Below are 27,421 nucleotides of genomic sequence, written 5' to 3' on the forward strand. Positions count from 1 at the left end.
GGCTTTCAAAATAAAAAAAAGAAAAGCTCATTATTATATATCCATAAATAATTAACAGAACAGTTGTCCATTAGGCTGTTTTTCATTTTTCATACTTGTGCACATTTACACAAAGTAACTCAGAATTTTAGAGAGTATATGATTAAAACTACGTTTCATCCTCATCATTCACAATATTATATGTGTTCTTAAGTGAAAGTATTTTGTTTGTTTTGTTACTTGGACATTGTTTTATATATTGTATATGTATGTATTGAGTTCTTGTACTGATGTCTTTTTGTATTTGCATTGGTGTAGATTTTTCTGCATGTGGTTCTCTCCTTCTGTCTGAATTGAGAGCAACTGTACCAATGCAAACAATTTCCCTATGGGATTAATAAAGTGTTTTGAATCTCGAATCTTTTATATTGACAGTGACCCTTTATTGTGCTATATTTTAACGGTGCTGTGAAGCCAATTAACAATGTGGATAATAAAGTTCCTAACTTACCCAATAGAGTAAATTCACAAATTCACTACTGTAGAACATATGGTTCATTTAGCATCTTTAATGGAAGGAGCCTCATTTATGAATACAAATAGTAAATACAGATTAAAGAGGATAGTGTAATAGAAGGCTCATACAGAGTGCTGATATTAGAGCTATTTGCTGCAGAGATGGTGTTTTATTGTGAAGGGGCCCTGCCGGTCGCTGTTAGCCGTTAGCAGACAGGCTAGCTTCGTGTCGGTTGTGATTTTCGAGCAGTAACATAGCATCCGCGATGGCAGAGAGAAATCACTTCTCCGAGTTCCTTTAATATGCTCCCTGTCGAGGGGTAAGGGTGCCACTGGACCAGCCTCAAAATGACCACCGGCTTCAGCTCCGGTTCCTGCCGGTTCGCAGATTATTTTGTGATCTGCGGACTCGACACCGAAAGCGGGCTGGAACCCGACGAACTGTCCGGTAAGCTGTGCAGCCATCGGGGTAAATGTCGGGCTGATGCTGCGGCAAATAACGAAGGGAGGAAGGGGTTTAATAACATCAGGTCAGCGCTGTTATCTCGCTTTTAGTGTATATTAACGTGTCTGTCGGTTATTTATTGGTGTAACGTACATTCTGGGTTTTTAGGATTATTAACGTCAGGCCTAGTTCATCTTCTCTCCGCCTGTTTGTGTCTAAAGCTCGATGAGGATTACCAGGTTGTTATTCCTGTTTCACACACTGACAGGAAATCTAATTCAAAGATTCAAGATCAATTCACATCTCAATTTAACACTCTGTGCATTAAAGTGAGTTGATATTGGTACTACGCAGTATTACATAATTTATGCGAGCAATACTTCTCCTACAGGTAATTCACGAGTGGTTTGTTAATTAATGCTATGACACTGATGTAACCTTATTACAACCCAAGGTGTTGTCATCCCGGCTGTCAGCTGGTTATTCAGAGGAGATCAGGTATCAAAGTAGCGACACACATGGGCGGATTTAACCTGGCAGAGGCCCGGGGCTAAAAAAAAAAAAAGAGCCCCATGTTGACCTTACATCCTCAGCATCCATCAGAAATCCATAATGTTCATGTAACCTCAAACCCCCACCCGCAAGGAACTAGATTAATAGGTTAAACATCTAATTGAAATACACCTGGATCCATTCTGTAATGATTTAGCTTTATTGGCATGTTGCCTTTAATATTTCTGGACATTGTTGAAATGCTATACTTTAGTATATGATTTATTTATGAATATGTTTTTGTTTTTATTTGTCAGGGATTCACATAAATCACCTCTTGTTTTATATTTCAGTTTTACCATATACAGTAAATATTTTATATGTATATTCGGTACACGTGATATGAAATTACATACCAGATGATAAAATCTTTTCTCTGTGTGTCAGACAGGGTTTTGATGACTGAAGAAACTTGAAATGCACTTCCGTTTTAAGTAGCTGGGAATATTTATAGCGTTAACTTAACTTTATGATCTCTCTTTAGCAGACAACTTTAGCATTGTGACAAATGAAGACATTAAATCCAAGATGCAGCCTACCAGTAACCTGACGAGCTAATCTCACTAACCAAATTACTAGTATTATTAACTTGAAATGAGTGGAAGCAGTCATTCTGTGAAACTGTAGCCGTGACAAATGACAGAAGGAGCAGTGACTCCACAGGATTATGTAACTGTAGCTGCACATGTCAAAAGTACAGGCACAAATAGCCAGAGTCAGCTCTAGAAGATGAACAACCATGAACGACCATTTCTTGTGTCTCTACTCAGAAAAAATGACAAACTAATCAGCTGAGGTACAATTGTTTGCCAATGTTTACACTTTTTACAATGGGGATTTGTGTGATTCAGAGCATATGTAAATATCTGGCTGCACAAAAATTTCCCTCACAAATAATCTCACAGTTGTAAATAGAACTACACTGACTAAAGGTCCTGCTGACAGTCTCTGTGGTTTTGTTGGTCTGAGTGTAAATCCACCAACGTGAACTAGCTTTAAGCCTGTTGTTGGTGACAGTGTTAAGGTGTACAAGCTTTCGTTGAACGGGTTACTGCTCCTGCGCTCTACTGGCCCTTAGACAACACCCGACCAGCTGATTTCTAGTCTCGTAATCCAAAAAATGTTTTTTTTGTACTGCTTCTGTTTACACTGACTAAGAGGCATCGGCTTCAGGGAAGAGTCTGTGGGATTTATTGTGACTCAGCAGGTAGTGAGAGGCCTGTGGCAGCTGAAAGAAAGTTATTTCCTCCTTTAAGCAATAACTAACTTATGGGTTTCAAAGAAACATACCCTGTACTTCCCACTTTTACCCCCTCTAGTTCGAGTTCCTCTTTATAAGTTTCGTTCAAATTTACTTGAGATTCATGAAATGATTGAAGAACATACACAAGATGTTTCTGTTTTGAATTAGAGTTGAATTAAGTATCAGCAAATCTAGAGTTTGATGACTTTAACACAGGTCACACCATTGTGAATGATCTGAAAATTAGCAGGTTGATTATTTTTTTCTTTCAAATATTACGTAGAAGTGTTATCATTATTATCAAATTACTTTTCAAATTTTAACATGGCTTTAATGACAGGAAATTTCATATCTTCTGTTATCATGAAACTGTCATTGAGTGTGCGATAACGTTTCCTTTGTGTTTCTGTGACTGAACAGAATTGTAACCAATTGAAACTTTGCACATGAGCATGAAGCGGGGCTCTGTGGTCAGACATCCTTTATGTTGTTCTACTTACTGCATATTGCTGCTGTTTACTGTAGACAGAGGTTAGGGGCTCACCCTTATCGACTATTTCATTTATAAGTTGAAGAGAGGAAATGGTGTGGAAATTCCATCTTTATAGGTTAGAAATGATTAAGTCAGTTAAACAGCTGCTTTAGGTATGCCTAGAAGTTTTGCTGTGTAATTTACAAATGAATGTCGCATAGAGGCATTGCATGAAAGTGTGTCATAGTGTCAGAATTTCAGCTTTCATAATTACTGTTTTAGGCCAAGGGCCCAAGATGCATTACTACACTTTACTGTTGTCACCCTTTGCACTGACAAGACAAATAATTATCATGAAATAAGATCCTACAGACCAGAAAACACTGAACAGATTACTGGACATCATTCAGTCCTTAAGTGTCCACTAACGTTTTAGATTAACTAGTAATTAGAAAGTAACTTCACCTCTGAATGAAAGGAGCCAAATCAAATTCTCTGGTGATTTTTAATATGGTCCAGTGGTGATGCATGTACAGTGAAACACAAAAGAACCGCGCAGAACTTTCTTAAAGCACAGTGTTAGCCAGCACAGCGAGGACCTGATTAGCATGTGTATGATCCTCCAGCCTCACAGGCCACACTGGAAACACTGGGAGCCGAGGGACAGGAGCGCACTCACACACAGGCTGCACATATTCAAATGCTAAATAACCTTTTGAATTTCCCAGGCAGCCTCTCTCCCCCAATCCTACTCAGCAAACAAATGAGGTTGAATGGCTCAACATGAAAGCTGGCATTAAATGCATCATGAGCTCACAGTTGTTTATTTATGAGCCAGTAAAAAAAATGTATCGGGGAAGTTTTCGATGCAGCTTGAAGATCTATCAGACATCTCTGTGCTTTGACAGTGAATTTAAGAAGAAATCTATGAACAAGCTTAGCAAGTAGCTCAACAACGGCTTAAAGACTTACAGGGCTGTGTCTGGTGATTGTTGTTTACCATCAATCAATTCATCATAGAGCTGTAAAGTGGAAGGAGTTATTTCTGGATCTGTAAATAAAAGCACCATTCATTTTGTCCCATAGACAATGCTACATGACTCACGTGTGGAGCATTCCTACAGCTGGGATGGTCATGAAACTCGCTGTGTTCATTCGGTGCACTTGTTTGGTACCTGTTGCATTCAGCTTATACTGTCAACTCCTAGTTGTTTTTTTTTAAACATATATATCTGAATGAGCAGAACCAGTATGCTAGTATTGCCCGTATGTAGGTTAAAAACAGGAACTGTGCCCTATAAAGGAATTTCTTGACATCTTAACATTTTTCTTTGGCCGCTTTTTATTTGAATGCTCTCCAAGAAGGAGGATGCTGGAATCGTTTATCAGCCTTTAAATAGTGTTAAGTGCTAATTTAAATGATGAATGACAGATATTAGTGTGCCAGATGTGCTTAGATACATGTCCCACTCTGTAACAAGTGAAAAACGAACCATCTTGTAATATTTTATCCATTTCTATCTCTGATGGGAGTAAAAGCTGTGAAGATTGAGTTCAGGATGAGAGTGAGCGATCAGACTCTGTCAGTGCCGGGTCCTCTGGGTGAATAATTGTTGATGTTTTCGCCGCTGAGCTATTTTGAAGTATTAGCAGCGTCTTCACCATATTTTACTGCAGGCAGTCGAGTTGAATCACGGATATAGTGTTCCAGTCGGGGAGATACATCACTTTATGTCTGAGCCTGGTGGGTCATGATGCAGTAGGTGTGAGGGGGTGGGCGCACACGAGGGCTGCAGAGCGGTGGGTGGTCACTGGCTACAGGATGAGGAAAGATGGAGAGCAGCCAGAGTTTGGTGACGCTCTACACCAACTGTTACCGGTCCACTCTCGTATGCCGTCACTGTCTATTTGTTTGGAGATATGAGAAACAAAGAAAATGTTTACATTGCTCAGTTTCCCAAAGCGAAGCACTTAGCTTGTAATTAGCACTAATTACCTGGTGAAGCTGAAGCAGACACCTGTGTAGTGTTGTTCTGTTGGAAAAACAGGGAAAGGGTACAGTGTCAGCATATTTACAAAATTAGACTTTATATTTGATTTATTTGTTGTAGAAAATGGTTTAGGGTTGAGGTGTATGAGGGGTAACAGGACTAAGGTATAGAGCAAAAGCTCTATATTATAGATATAGCTTCACTTAACTCAACATACAGATATAAAAACCTTTATATACCTTCATCTCAACAGATTACAGCATACAGTCGTCATTTCAATAATCCGTTTCTTTTAGCAGTTTTTTAAAAACCTGTAATTATGGCCTAGCTGTGCTGATTGTACCTGGCTTTTTTATGTAACAAAGTAATTGCGTGTCGTCGTCTGTGTTTGCTTAGAAACATAAACACAACAGTTCCTTTGGAAAATTATAGTGATTGAAGTTTTCCTTATTTTACATAAGAGAACTTATTTGTACTCACAATACATTAAATTCTAATAGCTTTAAACGAACATTAAAGAAAAGCATCATGTGTTTTCTCCACCTTGGTCCATGGCCAGGTGCTCCAGATGTTTGAATTATAACAGCAGTACTTGGCTTCGTCATGACACGGTTTACATCGTGGTGCTCCACATCTGTTTTGGCTGAATTCTTGGAATTCGTCCTACATGTATGAGCTTGTTAACAACAGAAGTCTGTTTGTTTGTTGTTTAGCTTCAAGAGTTTTTTATCCCCTCTGACCAAAGTCAGTCAACAGTTAAATGCCTTAAATATGACAAATAATTATATATTTTGGAGCCATCATAATATAAAAATGCCATTATAAGGAACTAAAGCATTTTGGGGACAGATACAGTCATCGTTTTACCGGAGTAAGTGTGTATTTTCATCCATCGTTCTTAAAAGTTCTGCTAAGATTGTCAGTAAGTGCTTTCCGGGATGAGGAATAAATGTCTTTGAATGTCATAATGCAACAGTGAGGTATAATGTAATGATCAGAGAAGGACGTTGACATAACTTGTCTATAATTTCTTGTTTGTGTGCGAGTCCCCAGTGAGTCAAAAAGGCACAGATAATGGGTTTTCCTCACCTCAGACATCACAGTTAGTTCACAAAAAGTCCAGTAATGAAACCCCTGGTTTTACACTGCATAGACCACATTAACCTGAGAGCAGCTTTATGGTTCCAAGGTGCATGACTGTGTCTCTGTCAGCAGAACGGTTTCACTAGTTCTTGGCAAATGTCATGCATGAAGAGAACAGTTCAACCACATGCTGACCACACATGAAGGGGATTTTTTAAAATGTTAAATACTATCTAACTCGGTTTGTATAATACCATATGCAGATTTAAGGCTGCTGTTGCTCTACATCTTTATTATTGTCAACAAATCCGATGAAAGACAAGAAATGTCAGTGTTTTCCCACTTCATTACCCTCTTCACACAAATATTTAATGTTTCTGACTCATACAACTGGCCACTGTAGTTTTTGATGGGAGCTATTTAAAGTTCCATAGTTTATACTTTATACACCTATGAGGTACAAATGAGTATTTAAAATTGGAGGACAGTGTATAAGTAAGATAAAATAAAAAAATAAATGAACTACACTATCCTCATTTATCATTATGAAGGAACATGTGTGGCTTCCTTACAGTACATGTGTGTGGAGAATATGATCCATATCAGAGCAGTATGGATTTGCATGATTTGTGGAAGAAGAGGAAACTCCAACACACAGATCCACCGTATTGTCGCATCATAACCCCAGCAGCTGGTTCTCAGAGCAGAGCTGTCAGGATGTGTTGGCACGAACAGATGAAGTGTTGCGCTACCCATCAAGAACAAGGCTTTTAATTATATTTTTGTTTTATTTGTTGTGTAGCTTTATGCCAGTATATAGAGGCTACTAAATTCAGAGATGGGGCCAGAGGAAAATGTGCGGGGGCAAATGAAGGTAACCCTCCCACTACACACACTCCCCCACTTAACCTGAGCTCAGCTTTAACCCCTTGACCTTTAACCTGCCACATCTTGTTTGTTTTTTCATCGGCTTTCGTTACTTCAGTTGGTCAGTTTTCCGTTAATTTCTGCACCAGTGTGGGGACCTAATCTTTGTGTTTTGCACTTTCTGATTTCTCCCCTGGTTTCTCTTTTTATTCCCTTCCTCACGCTCCCCCACATCTTTCAGCAGCAGCTGAACAACTGAGCTGATGTTTGACAATCACTGCTTCTGTTTCTCACACACACACAGAAATCCAGTGCTGCCTGCACTGACATTGCTTGGTCAATGTTTACTCTCCCCCTACGCTCTGAATGACTTTTCAGTACTGCCTTGGTGCGTGCATCACTTCTGCTTTACTCTGGGTTTGAATCAACTCAATTTGTCCTTTTTCTAAATGATTATTTTGTGTGTTCCTTTGTATTGCCGTTAAAGCTCTCAGGAAGCAATAAGATCCATAAAGTTAAATAAATTCACAATTTTGCAGTGTTAGATGCTGCCTGTTTGAATATTTTATTTTGTTTACTTCCTAGAGCAGGATGCTTTTGACAGCTTTATATGATGCAATACAACCTTCCTCTCGAGACAAATATGCTGTTGCTCTGTCCTCTGGAGTTGTGCCTGGCACTTTGAGCCTGCTTCTGATCAGACTCATCTTTTGCTCCTTTGTCTCCATCTGAAAATTTGTGCTAACTGTGTGTCTCCATTTTGTTTTTGCTCTCTCTCTGTTTGCTTCAATTTCAGGTGAGAATTTTGAGCAGAGTCCACTGAGGAGAACCTTTAAATCCAAAGTACTAGCACATTATCCAGACAATGTCGAGTGGAACCTATTTGACCAGGATGCAGTTGGCATGGTATGAACTCATATAGATACTGTATTCTACAGTTATAATGCATCAACCTCATACTCTTTAAGAACAATAATATAGCTGGGATAAATTACTATACATTTTATTTAGTTTTTAGTTCAGAAGATTGACGTCACTATCTCGTGTGCAACATATATGTTACTAGAGACGGGGCTGTTTACTTACCGTAAAGACTGGAAATGGGGAAACACCTTTTTATTCTGTTCACAGTTAAAAACTGAACATACCAGCATCTCTAAAGCTTACAAATTTAAACTATATGCTCTGTTTTTGAACTGCACCTTTAATTAAGTGGTTTGTAGCATAGCTGCTTTGTGAACCAGTGGATAGTTGTGTAGTAGTTATACTACATACTTTCTCCAAATACTTTGGAGAAAACATTTGACTGTTTTTACATTTCTGTGTGTAACGGTTAAACGGTGTATAAACAAGAGACATTAGTTAGGGTTAGGTTTGGACAATAGTTGAGAGGTGCTGATAGGCATTTTTCACCTTTGGACAGAACCTTCCTTGATGTCTTTATGATCAGCTAGTCAGGCTAATTACCTTTTAATTCACTCTGCATGTGTAGTATCCTCTCATCTGACATCAGATAGACACTCATTCATCAAAATGTGTAGCTATTCTTTTAATTCAGAGAAGCAGGTGTAAATTAACCCTGGCCCAAAATAAATTTCACCAGCACCAGTTCTGATGTAGTCGCATGTATTCAACTGCTGCCTTTTCTGTCTGACCTGTCACAGCTCTGCATGCCAAAGGGACTGTCATTCAGGACACAGGTTGATTCTCGGGAGCCCCAGTTCCACTCCTTTATCATCACCAGAGAGGATGGCTCTCGGACCTACGGCTTTGCTCTCACCTTCTTCGAGGAGGTGACCAGTAAGCAGATCTGCAGTGCCATGCAGACTCTTTACCACATGCACAACGCAGAGCAGTATGACATCTTGCACACCCCCACCTCACCCCAAGCATCCACGGCAGACCAGCGCCATCAACACCTCCAGTCTCGTCCCGTGCTCCACTCTGCACCGGCCATCTCCCGTCTGCAGCGCTTCAACTCCTACGACATCAGTCGTGACACGCTGTACGTCTCAAAGTGCATCTGCCTGATAACGCCCATGGCCTTCCCTCAGGCTTGCAGGAAGGTGCTACAGCAGCTGCACCAGGCCGTCACTTCACCGCAGCCTCCACCCCTACCGTTGGAGAGCTACATCTACAACATCCTCTATGAGGTGCCGCTGCCACCCTCTGGACGTTCCCTCAAGTTCTCAGGCGTGTATGGGCCCGTGGTGTGTCAGAGGCCAAGCACATGTGAGCTGCCGCTCTTTGACTTTGCCATCAGTGAAATGTTTAATCTGCTGGGTGTGGAGAACGTTCTTCAGCTGTTCACCTGTGCCCTGCTCGAGATGCAGATACTGCTCTACTCACAGCGTAAGTAGAGTGCTACTGTTACTCCCAGTGTTTTCATCTAGCCTTCAGCATCCATTCCCATTAGGACGCATTGATTGAAGTACCTATACATCCTGGTCAGAGTACATCTGTATTTTAAAACACGTGCTTCATCAATGCTACAGTGTACGCTTTCTGAAGAGCTGGAAGAGGGAAAGCAAGAAAAACATGATCTGGAACAGCTGTTTTTTTTGTGAGGTTATATGATTCTGTTTGTAGAGACTGTCTCAGGAGATGCCTCTGGAGCTGGGAGGCATATCAGTGTCATCACATAACACTTGATAGATTGTCTGGGGATGTGGTTAGTACAAGATGATGCAGCTTCAAGGCTTTCCCCTCCATTTATAAATTGCAGATCAATGGAAGGAAGGCTTGGATTACTATTTGCACAAAAATATTGAAACATTATAGACATTTGTAAGTGTCATAAATACCGTGATATAAGTGGCTTAGTAGAGGTTCCAGAGACATAACGGAAAACCTCAGATGGTCTTATACATAGGTCCTCATAAGGAACATGTTGTCCAACCATGTCACAAATCTCCAGTATGTACAGCTGTTTTCAAATGGTCACTCTTCAATAGAAACAGTTTGAATGCTGAGCTCTGTTGCTCTACAATGTGACTCTATGATGAACGTCAGATATGTTAGGCTTTAAAATGTCTGGGCAGTTGTTGTATGCGAACAAAAGCTACACAGCCCAAAGCTACGACGCATGTTTGATATGCATGGCAGAACTATTATCCAGGAGGTTATATAACCTGTTGAGTGTTTCCATTAAAAAGGTGCAGTGTGAGACTGTGAGACTGCAGACGTCAGTCCCCTCACCCATCACAGGCAGCTCCTGCTGCCAGAATTTAAGAGTTTTTTATATGTGAATTGCTATGTAGGCTCCTTTTTTGTGCACAGTCGAGTTTTCTCTGGTGTTATTTACATAAGATGCTCAAATATAAAAATCAGTTATTACATTTCATTTAAGCTTTTGATTAAAAAGATGTTTAGTGAATATTCAGTTAATCCATACTAATCTTTGTTAAGCAGAATAGATTTTTAGATTCATGTTTTTATTCTCCATTTTGTGTGTGTGTGTGTGTGTGTGTGTGTGCGCGTGAGACAGAGAGAGAGAAAAAGAAAATCATTTAATGATCCTATATCTGGTTTGGTGGTTGGATCCATTACATTGGCAAGAGAAGGCAAGTGGTCTACAAAACCCAGGGGCCGGGTGGTAGGGGGGGAAGCTCTTAACGGGGAAAGCCGTTGTGTTGCTAGGCAACTCAGAGACAGGGAGGATAGGAGAGATGCAGGATGATTATTATTGGCTGGAAGTGACATCATGCCTCTTTCTTCCCCCTTGAGGCTCATCACTGCAGAGTGTGTGAAGGATGTTGTGTAGCATTAGGCCCTGCAAACCTTCCAGTGGGAAGAAATGAGGGATTGGGAGGAAACAACGCCACACAGTTAAACACACGCCCTGAGGAGAGGGATGCTCTGCAAATAAGGAGACGACTTTGTGTGTTGTATGCTAAAAATAGCACAGGAATTCATAACTCAGATTAAAAACAAGAACCCAGCATCTCCTCTGTGAAGCCATAAAAGAAAAGATGTTGAAATCCTGTCTGTGGCTTCTCCCGTTCTTCAAAAACAGGAAGCTCGTCATGTGTCAGTCATGTGTCAAGCACCATGACATGCTGCAATTAAACCATTATTTGTTTTTATTTCGTGGGTATTTTTCTGTCTTTGTGTGATTTGTGCAGTTTGACAGTCACAGGACACATTCAGGAACAAAACATAAAGAGAAGCTTCATCCGATGTTTAGCTTACAGATTTAGATTTACATAGATTTGAAGATAATAAATACAGGCAGTTGCAATTATCAATTTCCAGTTTAGTGGGAGGACAGTGCTTTTCTTTGGGATGCCATTTTACTTAACTAACTCATGTAGTTTGGAGCTGAACAGTTGAATTAATTGATGAGTTGGCTGACAGGTACTTCATCACCAACCCGCGCATTGTACGAGCAAAGTTATTTGGTATTAGAATAGTGCTGAGATGTTGAGATCTTCAGCAGTTTCTCTTCCGTATGTTCAGTGTATTTTTAACCTGCCGTTCTGCATACGTTTGCACTCAGTATATAAACTGCAAAGTTCAAGCATCACTTAAAGTCCCGCTACCGGTTCTCAGTGTGGGCTATTTGAAATGTTTGTGGTATTCATCGGAGTGCCTATAAGCAACGATACTTGACTGTGGTTTAAAGCAGTTTCTTGTTACGGTGGCCTAGTTTCAGAGCAGACGGGTGATGTTAGTATTCTTCTCCTCGTCCATGGGAGAGGAAGCCCGGTGAGAAGAGGGAGGCCCATGCTGGGGTGAGAGCGTCTTCTCATGGAACAGCACATATCCAAATGAAGTAATGGTATTTGTTTTGGCACCATAACGGGAGAGGCAGACCTGCTGCTGAATTTACAGTAGGTGTCACAAGATTAGGGCAGGAATGTAGAGGAGGAGGCCAGGACACATATTTGTATATCAGCTGAGTCAAGTGTGAAACCCTGAACTTGGAAGGAGTGTTGCTCTGTGGAGTCATGAAAAAGGAATTTCACAGTAGCCACAGGGCCAGCTGACTGTAGCTGTGTCACAGTTCACATGCAGGCCACAAACGTTCCTCAGGAGACTCAAATGAGATGATCTAGCTTCACTAATTGTTTGCAACTTGAACTTGCAGAATTTTCTTAATGAATAATCAAGTACTCGGAGCTGCAATGGATCCACTAGTTGTCTAAACTCAAGCATTTCCAAACCATAACTAGGCTTCAGATTTAGTTATTGAAATGTGTCATATGATAACTCAGAAAACTTCATAACATCTACTCCCTGAATTTGGACACAGCTTTTCTCTGATCACACCTAATGCATTTAAGGTTGCTTCTTTATTCAGAAAAACAAAGACAACCAGAGATACACCCAGTCCTGCTAATCTTTCTTTTGTCAGGTCAAGTTGGTTCACTTTGTTATGCACTGGTTATACTAGATGCTGTATCACATAAGGCAGAAAACTGCTTTTCTGCTCATTGTTTCTCCAAACTCTCAGTAATATTGTAATTTTATCAATCAGTGATACTACAGCATATTATTTCTTGTTGTGTTTTATATCTGTACCTTGAAAGGTGCCCTCAAGAAGTTAAACAGCTTTTCTTTCTAACAGAGCTAATGCTAGTATTTCAGATGAACCAGTGTGACCTGTTACTGTCAATACAGCTCCTACTGCTACTGCTGTCATGCCACAAGTGGGGAAGTTGATGGATTGCATATGTGTAGAGCAAACACGGGAGCTGTGGCATAAACAGTTGCAGACACTCGTGTTGCACCACTCTCATGTCACATGGTTTTTACTAACCCAAGTGTTTTAGATGAAAAACAACATTTACCAGATTCAGGTTGTGTAGCCCAGAACCTTTTGGCAAGTACATTTAGGAAAAAAGTTGTGCAACTCATGTCAAAATGTACTTGAATAGTTTAGAATAGTTGTTATAAGATGGTAAGATGTTAACAGATTGTCCTTAATGAGCAGTGCAGCAGCAGATTTCTGTCCCGTGGGCGTCTCTCTGGCGTAAACCTTTAACATTTGCTGTAAATACTAACATTCATGTACTCGTGTCCAGTTCATCATGGGGTCATTGAGCATGTTCGTCTCTGTTCACTGTTTTTTTTTTTTTTTGTGTGAAACAGATTACCAGAGGCTGATGACAGTGGCAGAGAGCATCACGGCCTTAATGTTCCCCTTCCAGTGGCAGCATGTGTACGTTCCCATTCTGCCCGCCTCCCTCCTCCACTTCCTGGATGCTCCCGTTCCATATCTGATGGGTCTCCACTCTAATGGACAGGATGACCGCACCAAGCTAGAACTGCCACAGGAGGTACATAAACACTAGAGCGCCTTCTTAAGGTTGTTTTAGGTATCTAATCAGTCCACATACAGTATCTTTAACCTGGTCCTTTTTTGTACTATCTACTGTATCTAACTCACTCTACAGGGTTTTTTAAGATCAGTTTCTTTCTGTGTGTGTGATTCTTCTTTAATGGTTTTGTAATTTTTCCTTTTCCTCTTCCAGGCTAACTTGTGTTTTGTAGACATTGATAACCACTTCATCGAACTGCCAGAAGACTTGCCTCAGTTTCCCAACAAGCTAGAGTTCATCCAGGAAATCTCAGAGGTGCTTATGTCCTTCGGCGTGTCCCCAGAGGGGAATATTCCCTCCAGCGATAGTCAGGCCAAGTACCGGGTCTTCAGATCGGTCGATATGGTCTCTGACAAGCGTAACGGCAACCTGGCCTCACCCCTAACTTCCTACCTGCTGAGAGAAAATGAGACTATTGCCAGGCTGCAGGCTCTGGTCAAGAGGACAGGTGTCAGCCTAGAGAAGGTGAGAAATGATGTAATCACCTAAAAATACAAATGCACAAATTATTATGTCTCATATATTTTCTGTTCCCACAAACAGAAAGTGCAGTACAATTATGGCTTAATGTGTGATATAATAAGGACACTTAATGACATCATACAGACCAAAAATGTAATATTAAGGATGATCTCAATATGTTAACTGAATAATAAATATAAATGTCAGTTTTCAGTTCATATTTGTAATCAATATCCTTTCAAATATTTCACTGTATCTAACGAAAGAAGTTTGAAATTGGGGACAGCAAACAAATCGAGAAGCCCTTCTGCTACACAGGACTGGACTCGTATTGTTGTTTTCTTATATTTTATGTTTTTCATATAAAATGTGCTTTAATATATAAATCATTTGAGTAACATGAGTGTTGTCTAACATTCACACCCACAGTAGTAGTGAAGGTTTCTTGCTTTTCATCCAAGAGGCTTCATCACTTTAAAACATCGGGTTCAGTTTCCTTTGAAATGCTCCTACTTGAAATCTCACAGGCCATATTACAGAAACCTTTTATTGACACCAACAATCCCAGATGTAGTCAGCATCTGTACAGTCACAGCTCCATTCAGCCTCAGTATCATACAGATAATATTAAGTAATATGATGAAACCCTTACTCCTCAGACTAATAGGGGGATGGATTAGCAGCTAATTAGAGAAAGTATCTGTACTGTATGTGAAGTCTGATCAGCTTATGCTCTTGTGGCTAACAATAGCATTCCATAAGAGGATTCGCTCATTGTCTGTGTGTAGTTTTCAAGCCACAAGGTCAGACCCCATTAGCAATTATTCTTATCTAACCTCAGTGAGTTTGATTCAGGGGAATAAAGCAGCGCATGTCACTGTACTGTGATTTAGTTTAACAGTACACATACAGAGGTTGGCCAGCTCGGTGCGTATGTCCAGCTGACCCTCTGACAAGCTAAAAAAAGAACCAGCATAGGGTCATAAATCAAAACAGATGCCCTTGACTTCCTTTCCCATAACCCTGCTGCGTCATCAACAGCCTGTGACAACAGTCAGATAAGATAACGTGAAAATTCACACAGCGCTGCTTCTTTTCTTTAACCGACTTCTTTCTTATGCTTATAACTATTTTCTATCCTGTCCTTATTTTTTTATCATTTTTCCTGTGTGTGTGTGTGTGTTTGTGTTTGTGCGTTGATGATGATGATGATACATCAGCTGGAGGTGAGAGAAGATGCCAGCAGTAACAAGGACCTGCGGTTTCAATGTGATGAGGAGGAGCTAAAAATGCACCAGATCAACATTCAGGTGCGCGAGGTCTTCGCCAACCGATTCACCCAGATGTTTGCGGACTATGAGGTGTTTGTCATCCAGCCGAGCCAGGACAAAGAGTCCTGGTTCACCAATCGAGACCAAATGCAGAACTTTGACAAGGTAAAGTGCTACAGATAATTGATTAATAGCACAATTTAATGTGCTGTATTATTGTTTCCATAATTTGCGACATTTCCACCTAAATATGTGTGTATGTGTGTGCAGGCCTCCTTCTTGTCTGACCAGCCCGAGCCCTACCTGCCCTTCCTGTCACGATTCTTAGAGACGCAGATGTTTGCCTCCTTCATCGATAGTAAGATCCTCTGTCATGATGACGAGGAGAAGGAACACACGCTGAGGGTGTTTGACTCCCGTGTGGATAAGATTCGCATGTTGAATGTCCGCACGCCCACACTCCGCACCTCTATGTACCAGAAATGCACCAACATTGAAGAAGCGGGTAAGGAGAAATGCCTACCCTGACAATCCCTGGAAAGCTTTGGCAAGTTTTGGAACAAATTTATCAGTCTGATATTGTTTTGCACTGACAGTGAAAAACAGGCCTTTTTGGATTCTGACTCTGTGTCAAACATGTACAATTTAAAGTTTTGTAAATGTAATTTAAAGTCCTTAACCTTCCCACCTTAACGTCGGAGTGTCAATGAGTGTGGTCATAAATTCACTGACTGATAATTGCTGTCTTGTTTGCAGACAACCTGCTTAAAAAGCGATATGCAAAAGCTGATTTTGTTGCTCCTGGACCTCATACCATTGAGAACGACGAGACTCCCCTTCGTAATATTTGCTCTCAGTGCCTCTAACACCTCTGGGTGGTGGCTCTCTGAATGTGTGTGCAGTGCATTTTCTTTTTGGTACACTCACAGAGGATGGGTGGAAACTAATGGGATGATAATAACTATTCACTTTGACTGAGAGCCCATAATGAGTGTTTTATACATAAAAGTAGTTTGGAGATATGAAATATAAATGTAAGACTCCTCTTTGAGCTCCTTTATGCACTGCATACACATAATTTTTTACTAAGCTTGGTGAACTTGATCTATTTAACAATGACAAGCACTATCACTAATCTTTAGAGGGGTAAGATGAACTTGCAGCATGCAGGGGAATAGGTGACAGCGAATTATTTTCAGGCAATAAAACCTTTGCATTTGTGAATCACAGCTTCAGACAGTGAGGATAAATCAGTCAGACTCCACTTTTCAGCATTTTCATGCTACGTTTTTAGATCTTCTACCCTTCTCACCTCTTTTATCTGTCCTTACATACACATACGTTGCCTCATTTATTATTTATTATTGAATTTATTTAAGTTCTGTTGTATTTCTCTAAAATCATGGGTGCTTTTGTTTAAACAGCCCATTTAAAGACATGTTGTTAATCAGGCATCAGAAAATCACTGTCTAAAGCTACATTCATGAACGACTCGGGGGGGAAAAAGAACATCTGTTCTGGACCCTTTGTTCTGTCACTTCTTTTGGTTCTGTGGGTGTTTGGGATCATTCTTCTTTTTTAACTTGTTCTCTTTCTTCTGTTGTCAGTTAGTTACTAAATGAGAAATGAAAGGTTTGTTGACTTTGTGATTGAACTGGTTTCTCAGCTAAACAGAACATATTTACAGTCTTAGTCAGATGATGGTGAAGAAATTATTATAAACAGTATGGGAAAGTCCATCTTTTTTATTTGTGTAAGAAATTGGCAGGAATGTTTTCTTTTTTTGTTATGGTTATGGGATTCTTCAACATGGGGGCAAGATGTTAACCAGATCAAATCTGAATGCAGGATTTGGTTCTCTGATGATCCTTCAAATGTTTCCCACCCTAATCCCAAATGATCCGTTGTTGAAGAAGACATGCAGTATGCAGTATGCATGACAAGACGTTAAACCCAAAAACATGATTTGGGAAAATAACTAAAGATCAAGATAAAGGCTTATGAACTCATCCTGTAAACCTGCCGCTGACGGATGCACATCTCCTCCACAGAGAAAGCCATTGAGATGAGGGTGTCGAAGATCGACCACACTGCCCTGCATCCACACCTGCTGGATATGAAGATCGGCCAAGGGCGCTACGAGCAAGGCTTCTTCCCCCGACTGCAGTCTGATGTCCTCTCCACTGGGCCCACCAGCAACAAGTGAATATTTCACATTATTGTTTCATTAAAAATTGCCAAGATTCTCAGCCATGTTGTCTGAAGTCGTGTTGCTTTGTTTTGCAGATGGACCAAGAGGAGTGCTCCTGCACAGTGGAGACGCAGGGATCGACAGAAGCAGCACGCCGAGCATCTTTATTTAGACAATGACCAGAGAGAGGTGGGACGTTCCCAAAGGGTTTTTTCGTTTTTATTCCATATTCAAACCGATTGACTGAGCTTTGTTGTCTTTGTTCATTTTTCACAGTCTTTTCTCTGTTTGCTTTATTTTGATTTCACGTTTCCCATCTTGTCGGCTCTCAATCTCTGTCTTCTCACCCCTGGACTCTGTCTCTTTTTGTCTTTCTCTGTCTCTTTTGCATTCATGCTCCCACACTCTCAGCATGTAGAGTGTTTGTTTCCGGAGCTGCAGCTCTTGCTGTTTCTTGACTACTACTGGCTCTCGCAGTCCTTCAAGCCATGTATAAAGTCGGTGACTGTGGATGTGGTATGTGTGGGTAGTTTGTGAACCCTTTAGCCTTCACATAGCCTGTCCACCATGCGGTCTTTACCTCGCTCTGAATCCTTTGCCACCAGCAGCTTAGTCTGATCTGATCTGTGTTTCTGTCTAGGCCTTGTCATGTTTGGGGTTATGACAGGTGAAACTTGGATGGTATAAAAAAAGGTGATAGAAAGTTGAAAGTACAAATTAATTTAGAGTTATTCTGCTAAATGTACTTATCTCAATAAAAAAAGTTAGACTAGGTTTGATAAACACAGTTATTGTCCATATCTGTGGCTATTAGGCCATAAGGTTTACACGCACTCCTACTAACACATCATAAGCAGCGGTGGAAGAAATATTTAGTTCTGTTAGTAATAAATATTGTAGTAAACTTCACTAGTGACCTGAGGACACCAGTTTACTGAGCTGATTTCTGTGAATGTTTCATGGCTGAACTCTGTCTGTGTTTTACCAGAAGTACATCCAGGAAGCCAGAAACCTGGGCACGACCATCAGACAGCCCAAACTGTCCAACCTGTCCCCTTCTGTGATTGCTCAGACTAACTGGAAATTTGTTGAAGGGTTGTTGAAAGAGTGCAGGAACAAGGTTTGTGTGTTGTTTATAATCTTGTTTGTGTAATACAATCTTATTGTAGCTGATTAAACTTCATTTTCCTCACTCACACATGTACAGATTTTACCATTACGATTATTTTCCGAAAAGGGAGAGGATAGTATGTTCAAGTTATGACTTTGTTTATGTTGCACTCATTTGCACACATTTCTTAAAAAAATGAGAGTGTCATAATTAAATAAACATATGAGCAAAAATTAAGCCGCATATTAAAGCACTAATGTTATTATGATGTTTGCAAACAGCTCAAAATAAAACATTGAACATTCAGTTTGATTTCTTTGGGATGAGAACTTTGTTTGTGTGTTAATCTGTCTCTGTCTGTGCAGACAAAGCGAATGCTGGTGGAGAAAATGGGGCGGGAGGCCGTGGAGTTGGGTCATGGAGAGGTCAGCATCACTGGCGTTGAGGAGAACACTCTGATTGCGAGTCTCTGTGACTTGCTGGAAAGGATCTGGAGCCATGGGCTGCAGGTCAAACAGGTCAGGGAAACAAATCTCTCCAGTGTCCATACACCTGATCGATCCTCCACACCTACTGAACATAAATAATGACACCGCTGTGTTTTCTCTGTCAGGGTAAATCTGCCTTGTGGTCCCACCTGCTGCACTACCAAGAGAGCAAAGAGAAGAACAATGCCACTCCAGGAGGTTTGGGACCTCCAGGTAAATGCTGACCACCTGATGACTTTACAACTTAACATCTTTAGTTGCAATTACACTTACAAATCCCCAAACATACTTTTTCTTCACTTTAGGTTTCATTCATGACACTGAGAGACGCAAATCTGATGGTGGTGGATCAGCCATGCCGCCTCTTAAAGTCTCTCTGATCCAGGACATGAGGTGAGAATCAATTACATGTGAGCATCTCAGTAATCAGATCTAATCTAGAAGATCATTATCTGTTTGAAATAAAATGATTCAGCTGCTGGTGGAAAGTAAGTAAGACTGAGACTGCCCCCTTGTGGTCAAGGGAGGAGTTTCATGTGTGTTCATTATAATTGATGCCCAAAATAGGGTCTATGGATTCTTCAAAAAGATCCTCAGGTGACGTTCATGACTTAAAAAAGACTAATAAATTAAATAATAGTGTTGCTCTAGCTAGAAATATACCAATAAATAAAGTAGAAAGCCTGATGTGTTTTTATTCTTACCACTTGTTCCTCTACTCATACAGACAATCCAGATAAAAACAATAAACGGTGTTTATATATTTGTGTTTTTGAACTGGCTCTTAGATAAATAAGGGCGTCTTCACTGGAAAATAAAAATGATAATGATTCAATATTTATTAGTTGTAGTAGTACTTTTACTTTCCAGTCGCTCAACACTCACGTTCCCAGAGCCCAGTCTTTAAATGTCTCATCAGAAGTTCTGAAAACTTAAGATGTGCGATCGATGATGTGTGTGCAGAACAGGGCACCATAAAACAAATCCTCATAAATTCAGTCAATACATATACAGTATTTAGGCTTTGCACGTGTGCATCTTTGACAGACATAAATACAATGTAAGAAAGATTTACAATAAAGTTTTAAATAGCAACAATAAAGAAGATTCTGAGTCTGAGATTCTCAGCCAGACCGAGTCATGTTCGTGGTGCGACACTATTAAATAATAGACAATAAACTGTCAGACGTGTGACTGGAAAAGAGGAGGAAGAAAGAGGAGGTGACATATAGCAAAAGTCAAAGCCCACATATTCACTGTTGATGCCATTAAACCAGCTCCATGTTTCTTACTGTAATGTATTTATACTCAGAAAAGCAGTGACCCTTTCAATGCACCTGCATGCTTTAGCACCTGTGTGCATTTATGTGCACTCGGCCGGCATTACTGTTACGTGTTATCATATCCATTCAGAAGTGAGGAGTCGGGGCTTGCATGAAGGATGTGCAGTAACAGCACGTTACTTCCAGCCTAATTACCAGACCCCCCACCAGTCTGACTAAGAAGAGAGAAGGGGTCAACCCAGGGCAGACACACAGACCCTCCTCCACACTCATGTAAACGCCTGACGCTATGATATCGTCTTAACAGGCATTAAATATTTTTACTAACACGATGAGAGATTATCAGTTTCTTACATTTTTGAGCTGTAGAGGATTATCGCCTCAAATCCTTGTGTTTTCTGTGTGAGTGGTAACAATAATAGTGAATAGGCGTTTTCTTCTGTTGCCACGGAGATAACAAGCAGGAGAAACTGGGTTAGTTGATGGGTGAGCGAGCATAGAGGGTGGCGACAGGGAGGGGGATGGAAGGTGGAGGAGGAGACATGAAGCGCTCTTAGCAGACGAGCTTACGGCACAGGTGGAGTGGAAAGAAATGTGTCTGGACATCAGAGGCATGATAGTGGCTTGGAGCGATGACATGGGACTGCTCTGAAGCAGAGACTGCGTGCTCTGAAGCAGGGATTTTTGGTTTTGAACTGCGAGTGAGACAATACAGTCCCCTTCAATAATACTATGAGAAGTCTTTGCTGTTGTCCAATGAAGACATTTGGGTTTAAGATTAAAAGACAAATATGAGATGAAAAGTAAGAAAAGTAAGGGAAGAAAAGTCATAAGCTTGAAGTCAAAAACAAGATTGGCTAGTGTATGTCAGTAGTTATATCTGTCAAAGGGTGGATTCTGCATTTTTATAATGCTATGTATTGTTTGTAAATCCTGTCTTTATAGCAGACATTTCCAATTTAACCTTAAACTTAGTTATCACGCTGTATATGAGTCCAATAAACAGTTGCTATGTTACAAATATTTTAGGTTCAGTGATAATACATATTTAAAGATCCCCTCCAGATGTGCTGTGGCACATATGAAATGATTAACTAATCAAAAAATCCAGAACATATGAAAATGCAAATATAGACTTGGCACAAAATGTTTCCTACTTCACTGCAGAGTGTGTTTTTTTAGTTTGTGTGTGTGTGTGTGAGCTGGAAGTTTCACACTTGTGTAAGTTGAACATTGAACCATGATTGATTTCAGCAGTGTCACTGTTGAATCGTGTTCATTTAGGTGAGCTCAGAGAAACGTTCCTTTCAGCTGACGAACCTGGAAACGGTCGTCTACACATTTTGATTATGTTCCCTTCCAGCGCTGTTTCCAAACTTTTTCTGACCTTTTGATTTATCGTTTTTATTTCTCAGACACATCCAGAACATCAGTGAGATTAAGACAGATGTGGGCAAGGCCCGAGCCTGGGTCCGCCTCTCTATGGAGAAGAAGCTGCTTTCCAGACACCTGAAGCAGCTGCTATCAGAAGACGAGCTGACGAAGTGAGCAAAACTACACCCTGTGAAAACCCCAACATCTCCTACCAGTTCTAGTTTTAGTTACAATCCATCTTCCTTTAACATTTTTTATGTTTTCTTATCCTGACGCCCTGTTTCTGTGTCAGTGCAGGAATGTCTGCCTCACATTCAATTAAGATGACGTGTGACCTACCCATTTATAATACCTGAACTTTTTGAAATTGCAAAGCATCATACTGTCGTTCCCCGCTGCATAAATAATTCACAGCCTTCTTCATAATTGATATGTGAGTGGTGAAGTGGGTCAGACGGGTTTCTGTCTGCTTTTATGACCTCGCATTGTCGTTTGTTCTAGTTTGCATCAAACCATAAACACCAAATGCAGCTGCCATGCTCCTGACACTGTTGAGAAATGTTTGTTTCCTGTTGTGCAACCTAACCGTTTGAAAACATAACTAATATAATAATACTTGTGGTACTAAGCATTAATAATTTTTCACACTTGCTTTTAGAAAACTGTACAAACGCTACGCCTTCCTCCGCTGTGATGACGAGAAGGAGCAGTTTCTTTACCACCTGTTGTCCTTTAATGCCGTGGACTATTTCTGTTTCACCAACGTCTTTACCACCATCAGTGAGTGCTAGTCTGATTCCAGCCAGCCTGGAAACACTCTTGATAAACTACTATTTTTTTTATTTGATGTTTTTCCTGTGACACCGTCTCTCCTCTCTGGTTCCCAGTGATTCCCTACCATGTGGTGGTTGTCCCTAGTAAGAAGCTGGGAGGCTCCATGTTCACAGCCAACCCCTGGGTGTGTGTTTCTGGAGAACTGGCAGAGACTGGAGTCCTGCAAGTGCCCAGAAATACTCTGGAGATCACTTTTGAGGTTGGTGTTAGTTCTCAGATAAAGGATAATTTTACTTTATTACAGTTAAGAGCTTTGTTTTGTAGCTTTATTTCTCTTGGTTAGGATAACAGTAAACTGATCAAGGTTAAGTGTTTAAGAGAAACACGAGGCTGTAAAGCCTGTTTGGCCAGATTATCTAAACCACTTTATTAAACTGTGAAAGTGAAAGTGAATGGACCTGAAACGTCTGTAATAATATTATGAAGACTTTTTAGGGCAAAGTTGATCATTTGTTTGTCTGACTACTTCTGTTTCTTGCCCTGTTGGATTTATTTTCTGTCTCTAAATTGTAGATAGAAATCATGGCCAAACTATGAAATTAAGACGAAGTTGTTAAATTAATTTGATTTTAGATTTTAGTTTGGGTGTTTGATGATGGTTCCTTCCTCTCTCAGTGCCAGAACCTGGGCAAACTCACCACGGTGCAGATAGGCCATGATAACACGGGGCTCTACGCTAAGTGGCTTGTAGAGTGTGTTATGGTCCGCAACGAGATCACGGGACACACGTACAAGTAAGAATATTTGACGAGGAAAGTTCACCCAGCATCGTTGGGAGGTGATGGTTGTCAGCAGATTAACTTCTGTGTCGTTGTCGTGAAGGTTTCCTTGTGGCCGGTGGTTGGGGAAGGGCGTGGATGACGGCAGTCTGGAGAGGATCCTGGTGGGAGAGCTAATAACCCCCAGCACGGAGAACGATGAAAGGATGTGTCGCACACCTCCGATGCAGCAGTCCCCGGGGATGATGAGGAGGTTTGTTACCATCTCACCAAACAGCAAACCAAGTAAGTTACTCACCATAACCACACATCCTAACTAGCCATAACTCTTAAATGCTGTTGTGTGGTGTAGACATTTTGTTTAGAAACATGTGTTTATGCTGAATTTTCCTATTTTCCCATTAAAGTTGAGATTCTGTACCGTTTACTAGAACAGCATTGTTTCCACTGTTTTCTCACTCATGTTAAAGATCGTATATTTAATACTTAAAATTCAAAGTCACAAGTAAAAAAAAAAACAATGACAGCTAGATCAAACCTGCATGTGTCTTTTTTTATTATCTTACAGCGTCTTTGTTTGCCTTTTTTTCTTCACCCAGAGTTAAACACAGGTCAGATCCAGGAAGGAGTGGGAGAGGCTATCAATGGGATTGTGAAGCATTTCCACAAGCCAGAGAAGGAGGTGAGAGACGACAGTCTAGACAGGCCCCAACACGTACTTCTATTATTCATCACAAATGAAGAAGAGCAGCTTTCTGCTCTGGTGGTCCCCAAACCCCTCGACGCTGGCTGTGGGCTGTGTGGTTTAATTCACTTCGTTAAAGCATGTGAAAGAAGAACTCGTGTTAGCTTTCAGACTTTGGTATTAATCTGACCTGTGGTGAAGCCTGCATGTTTTCCTGTTTGAGTTAGGAAAACAAAGCGCCAAACACTGATAATTAGTACTTATTAAGGCAGGTGATAATTGCAAGAGATTCCTATTGAACATTTTTAAAGTGCATTGTAACTTAACTGATGATTGTAGGTTTTAAGAGTTGTTCATTGTGGGTGAAGTACAAAGGCTTTTTAGTGGTAAATGGTAAATCCCCTTCACTCTTCCTCCACCTTCAAAGAAAAGCTGCTAAAAAAGAAATTGTCTCTGAAATCGAAATACACTTGTTCTGTTAATGCCTGTTTCTGTGTGTATGTTCTCTGTATGTTTATGCCAAGTACAGTGCCTCTTCCAAAATAATTGGTGCTTGGGTTGGGATTTTAATGTGATAGCTGGAACTGTGATGTTGTTATGAATTTTAATTAAAATGTGCTTCATTAAATTCTCATTTGCGAAAAAACAACCTTTAGTTCACTTTAATTAACCCCAAGTTCACGCATCGTCTTGTTGTTGTCACTCTGTGCAGAGAGGCAGTCTGACCCTTCTCCTCTGTGGCGAGTATGGCCTTGTCTGGGCTCTGGAGCAAGTTTTCCAGCATGGTTTCAAATCGCCCCGGCTCTTCAAGAATGTTTTCATCTGGGACTTCCTTGGTAAAGTCTTTGACTACCATACTTACACCCTGTAGACTTGACTTTGTGGTAAGCTTAAAGACAGTCACTTGGATTGTCGTGGATCTACTAACATCCGTTAAAATATCTCAGTATGTTTCAAACACCAAAATACAGCAGCTGTAAATCCATCGGTTTCCGTGTAGCTTGTTGGAGGGCGACAGCATGAAGCAGCGTATTAACGTGTAATAATAATGTGTAGTATACTACACATGCATTGTGGTTTTTCTTTTCAAATAAGGTACAACTCACTCATCTTTGTGTTGATTGAGGCTCAGCAGATCAGCAGAAAAGCTTAAGATTAGTTTGAAATTGCTTCGACTATTATTCTTCAAACATTTTACAATCACCTTTCAGTCCTGGTGTCTCAGTACTCAGATCTTTGTAGCACTATGCAACAAATTCACAACTGATTGATCTTTTTATTATTATGTGCTTCAACAGAAAAGGCACAAGTGTACTTTGAAAGTGCGGAGCAGCGGGAAGTGACTCCAGATGAAAACTGGCAAACCAGAGTGCGACACTTCTGCCGCTTCATGCGTGCCATCAACAACACGTCCAGAAATATCGGCAAAGACGGGAAATTCCAGATGCTTGTGTGTCTGGGTGCAAGGTACTCTAACGCCATAGGACAGTTGTATTTAGATTTAGTGAATATTGTGCTTATTAGGGAGCATATTTTTTGTTATTTGGCATATGCTTTTATCCAAAGCGACCATATGATTTTTTTTCTAATCTTTTATAAACGAAACATACACAGCAAGAATTTAATATTACATATTATATTATTTTAGCTGTTGATCCGACGTGCCTGTTATCTGCTTCTTTTAGGGACCACTTGCTGCATCACTGGATCGCTCTGCTCGCAGACTGTCCAATCACTGCTCAGATGTATGAGGACACTGCATTGATTAAGGACCGCTCACTGGTAAACTCTCTGATCAGAGTACTACAGACTCTACAGGAGTTCAACATCACCCTGGAGGCTTCTCTTGTCAAAGGAGTTGGTATTTAAACCACACCACCTTCCCACCAGTTGTACCTGACCCGGGTGTTTACTAGAGACCGTTAAAAAAGAATAACTGAACCTTTTATATGCAGGAACAGACTTGAACAATGGACATTTTCTGGCTTATATTAAAGCTACTGTTACATTTGCCATATATTAAGTGCAATGAGCCTTTCAAGATGCATTGTTATTTTTATCCTCGATGATGTTGCCATTAGATGTTACAATATGTTTTCTATTATGACCATGATTTTCACATTATTGACAATGACCTACTTGTGCTATAATGTTTTATTCAAAGCTAAATATTTTCATTGTTATCTTGAACTGCTGACAATGGTTATATTTAAGGGAAAGTGAGGATTAAAACTGTAATATATTTTCAGAGAAAAACAGTATTATTTTGTTAAATCACTCAAATTGCTTGCTCTGTTGTCAATTCAGATTCCAAGGTCATATCACAGAGCTCAAAGCAAATGATGTAGAGGTATGCTTTATAAGTATGTGTATGACAGGGAGGTTTGTAAAGTGGGAGATGATTTACCTACATAGGAATAAAAAGGCTGTTACATTTGAGCCTTTGTCTGTGAAATGTACAAGTATGCAAAGGTTTCATGTGGAATATCTTCAGCAGAGAAAATTATCATTCTTGCATGACAACAAGACTGTGTGGCTTATCGCCTGCATCCAGTGATGGACGGTATAATCAGGTGGATACTGGAAAATACTGCAAGTCTTTGGTTAGTGTTCCAGACAGTTCTCCAAAAGTTGCTTGACTCAGCTTTCTGTGCAAAGTGGATCACAGTGACAGCCTTCATGTAAATACCTCCAACCATCATCCCAGCCCTACACTACATCTGCCCTATTGTCTGATTATCTCCTGCGTCCCACGTGAGGAGCGAATAGGACTGCTTACCCACTCCTAATTTTGTTATCATGGTTTCTTGCTATGCAATGCTATGCTGTGCAGAGAAAATTCAACCCTACACAGTTTCCATATCGGGGTGTCTTAAAGGATTTCCAGGCCCCCCTCGTAACATACATTGAACTTTACTGTGCAGAACAAGAGATTTGATATGTGAAGGACTTCTTTTCTGTGCCAACAACGTCTGGAATGTGTTGTACTCACCTGTGTACGACCCACACATCTTGGGAGATATATATTTTTGTTTTCCAATACTGTTGTACATTTATTGACATAGCTGTGTAATGTAGTGTTTACTAAGTGAGCGACAGTGTACAGTGTAAAAATATATTAAGAATAAAGCATCTGTAATGCATTAAGGTGGATTTATTTGTATTAGAATGAACATGTCTATTACTAGATTTCTGCTGAATGTGCTTCATCAGCTCAGAAAAAGTCCACATTCAGCTTAATAAGTGTGAAAATCTTTGCCAGTATAGGACAGTTAATTAACCAGTTAATTAAATTATAACAAGAACATTAAAATAATTGGTAGTTGCACCCATACATCTAATCTGAACTGGTTACTGGGCAACTTCTGCTCTACCTTTTAGTTATACACAAAAACACGTTGCAAAATATAATATTTAAAGACTGAGACTACCCCATCTAATATAGTCAAGTTTGTGTCAAATAAAAGATCGTTAAAGTAATACAGCAGCTATTTATTGTAATGGATGTAAACGTGTGTCTTTATTTGGATCC

General features: G+C 40.2%; 1 protein-coding gene across 4 annotated transcripts; it reads left to right on the plus strand.

Annotated features, from left to right (window-relative positions):
* The first annotated feature begins 712 nt into the window (after positions 1–712).
* On the plus strand, positions 713–27,032 carry dennd5a (DENN/MADD domain containing 5A). 4 transcript variants are annotated; one of them, XM_033325914.1, is made up of 25 exons: positions 713–943; positions 7,084–7,155; positions 7,945–8,054; positions 8,813–9,500; positions 13,242–13,429; positions 13,625–13,936; positions 15,154–15,369; positions 15,475–15,709; positions 15,961–16,044; positions 17,256–17,406; positions 17,491–17,584; positions 17,807–17,911; positions 18,384–18,515; positions 18,872–19,024; positions 19,120–19,207; positions 19,300–19,387; positions 21,693–21,821; positions 22,310–22,431; positions 22,539–22,684; positions 23,101–23,219; positions 23,308–23,489; positions 23,804–23,886; positions 24,602–24,725; positions 25,188–25,356; positions 25,575–27,032. In XM_033325914.1, the coding sequence occupies exons 1-25, from the start codon at positions 844–846 to the stop codon at positions 25,756–25,758; spliced, it is 4,074 nt and encodes a 1,357-aa protein (XP_033181805.1). In that variant the 5' UTR covers positions 713–843; the 3' UTR covers positions 25,759–27,032. The 4 variants fall into 4 exon arrangements, with proteins under 4 accessions (XP_033181805.1, XP_026233669.1, XP_033181806.1 ...); XM_026377884.2 differs by lacking the exon at positions 17,807–17,911; XM_033325915.1 differs by lacking the exon at positions 15,961–16,044.
* Positions 27,033–27,421: the final 389 nt, after the last annotated feature.

Source organism: Anabas testudineus, chromosome 3 (assembly GCF_900324465.2).
Source record: "Anabas testudineus chromosome 3, fAnaTes1.2, whole genome shotgun sequence".
NCBI classification, from domain to species: Eukaryota; Metazoa; Chordata; class Actinopteri; order Anabantiformes; family Anabantidae; genus Anabas; species Anabas testudineus.

What these genes read in the sequence shown, in the direction of transcription:
- dennd5a (XM_033325914.1), top strand. Translation starts at nt 844, where the DNA reads ATGACCACCGGCTTCAGCTCCGGTTCCTGCCGGTTCGCAGATTATTTT. An exon ending in ACCAGGATGCAGTTGGCATG is followed by an intron (nt 8,055 to 8,812) that starts GTATGAACTCAT and finishes GACCTGTCACAG; the next exon opens with CTCTGCATGCCAAAGGGACT. An exon ending in CAACGTCTTTACCACCATCA is followed by an intron (nt 22,432 to 22,538) that starts GTGAGTGCTAGT and finishes TCTGGTTCCCAG; the next exon opens with TGATTCCCTACCATGTGGTG.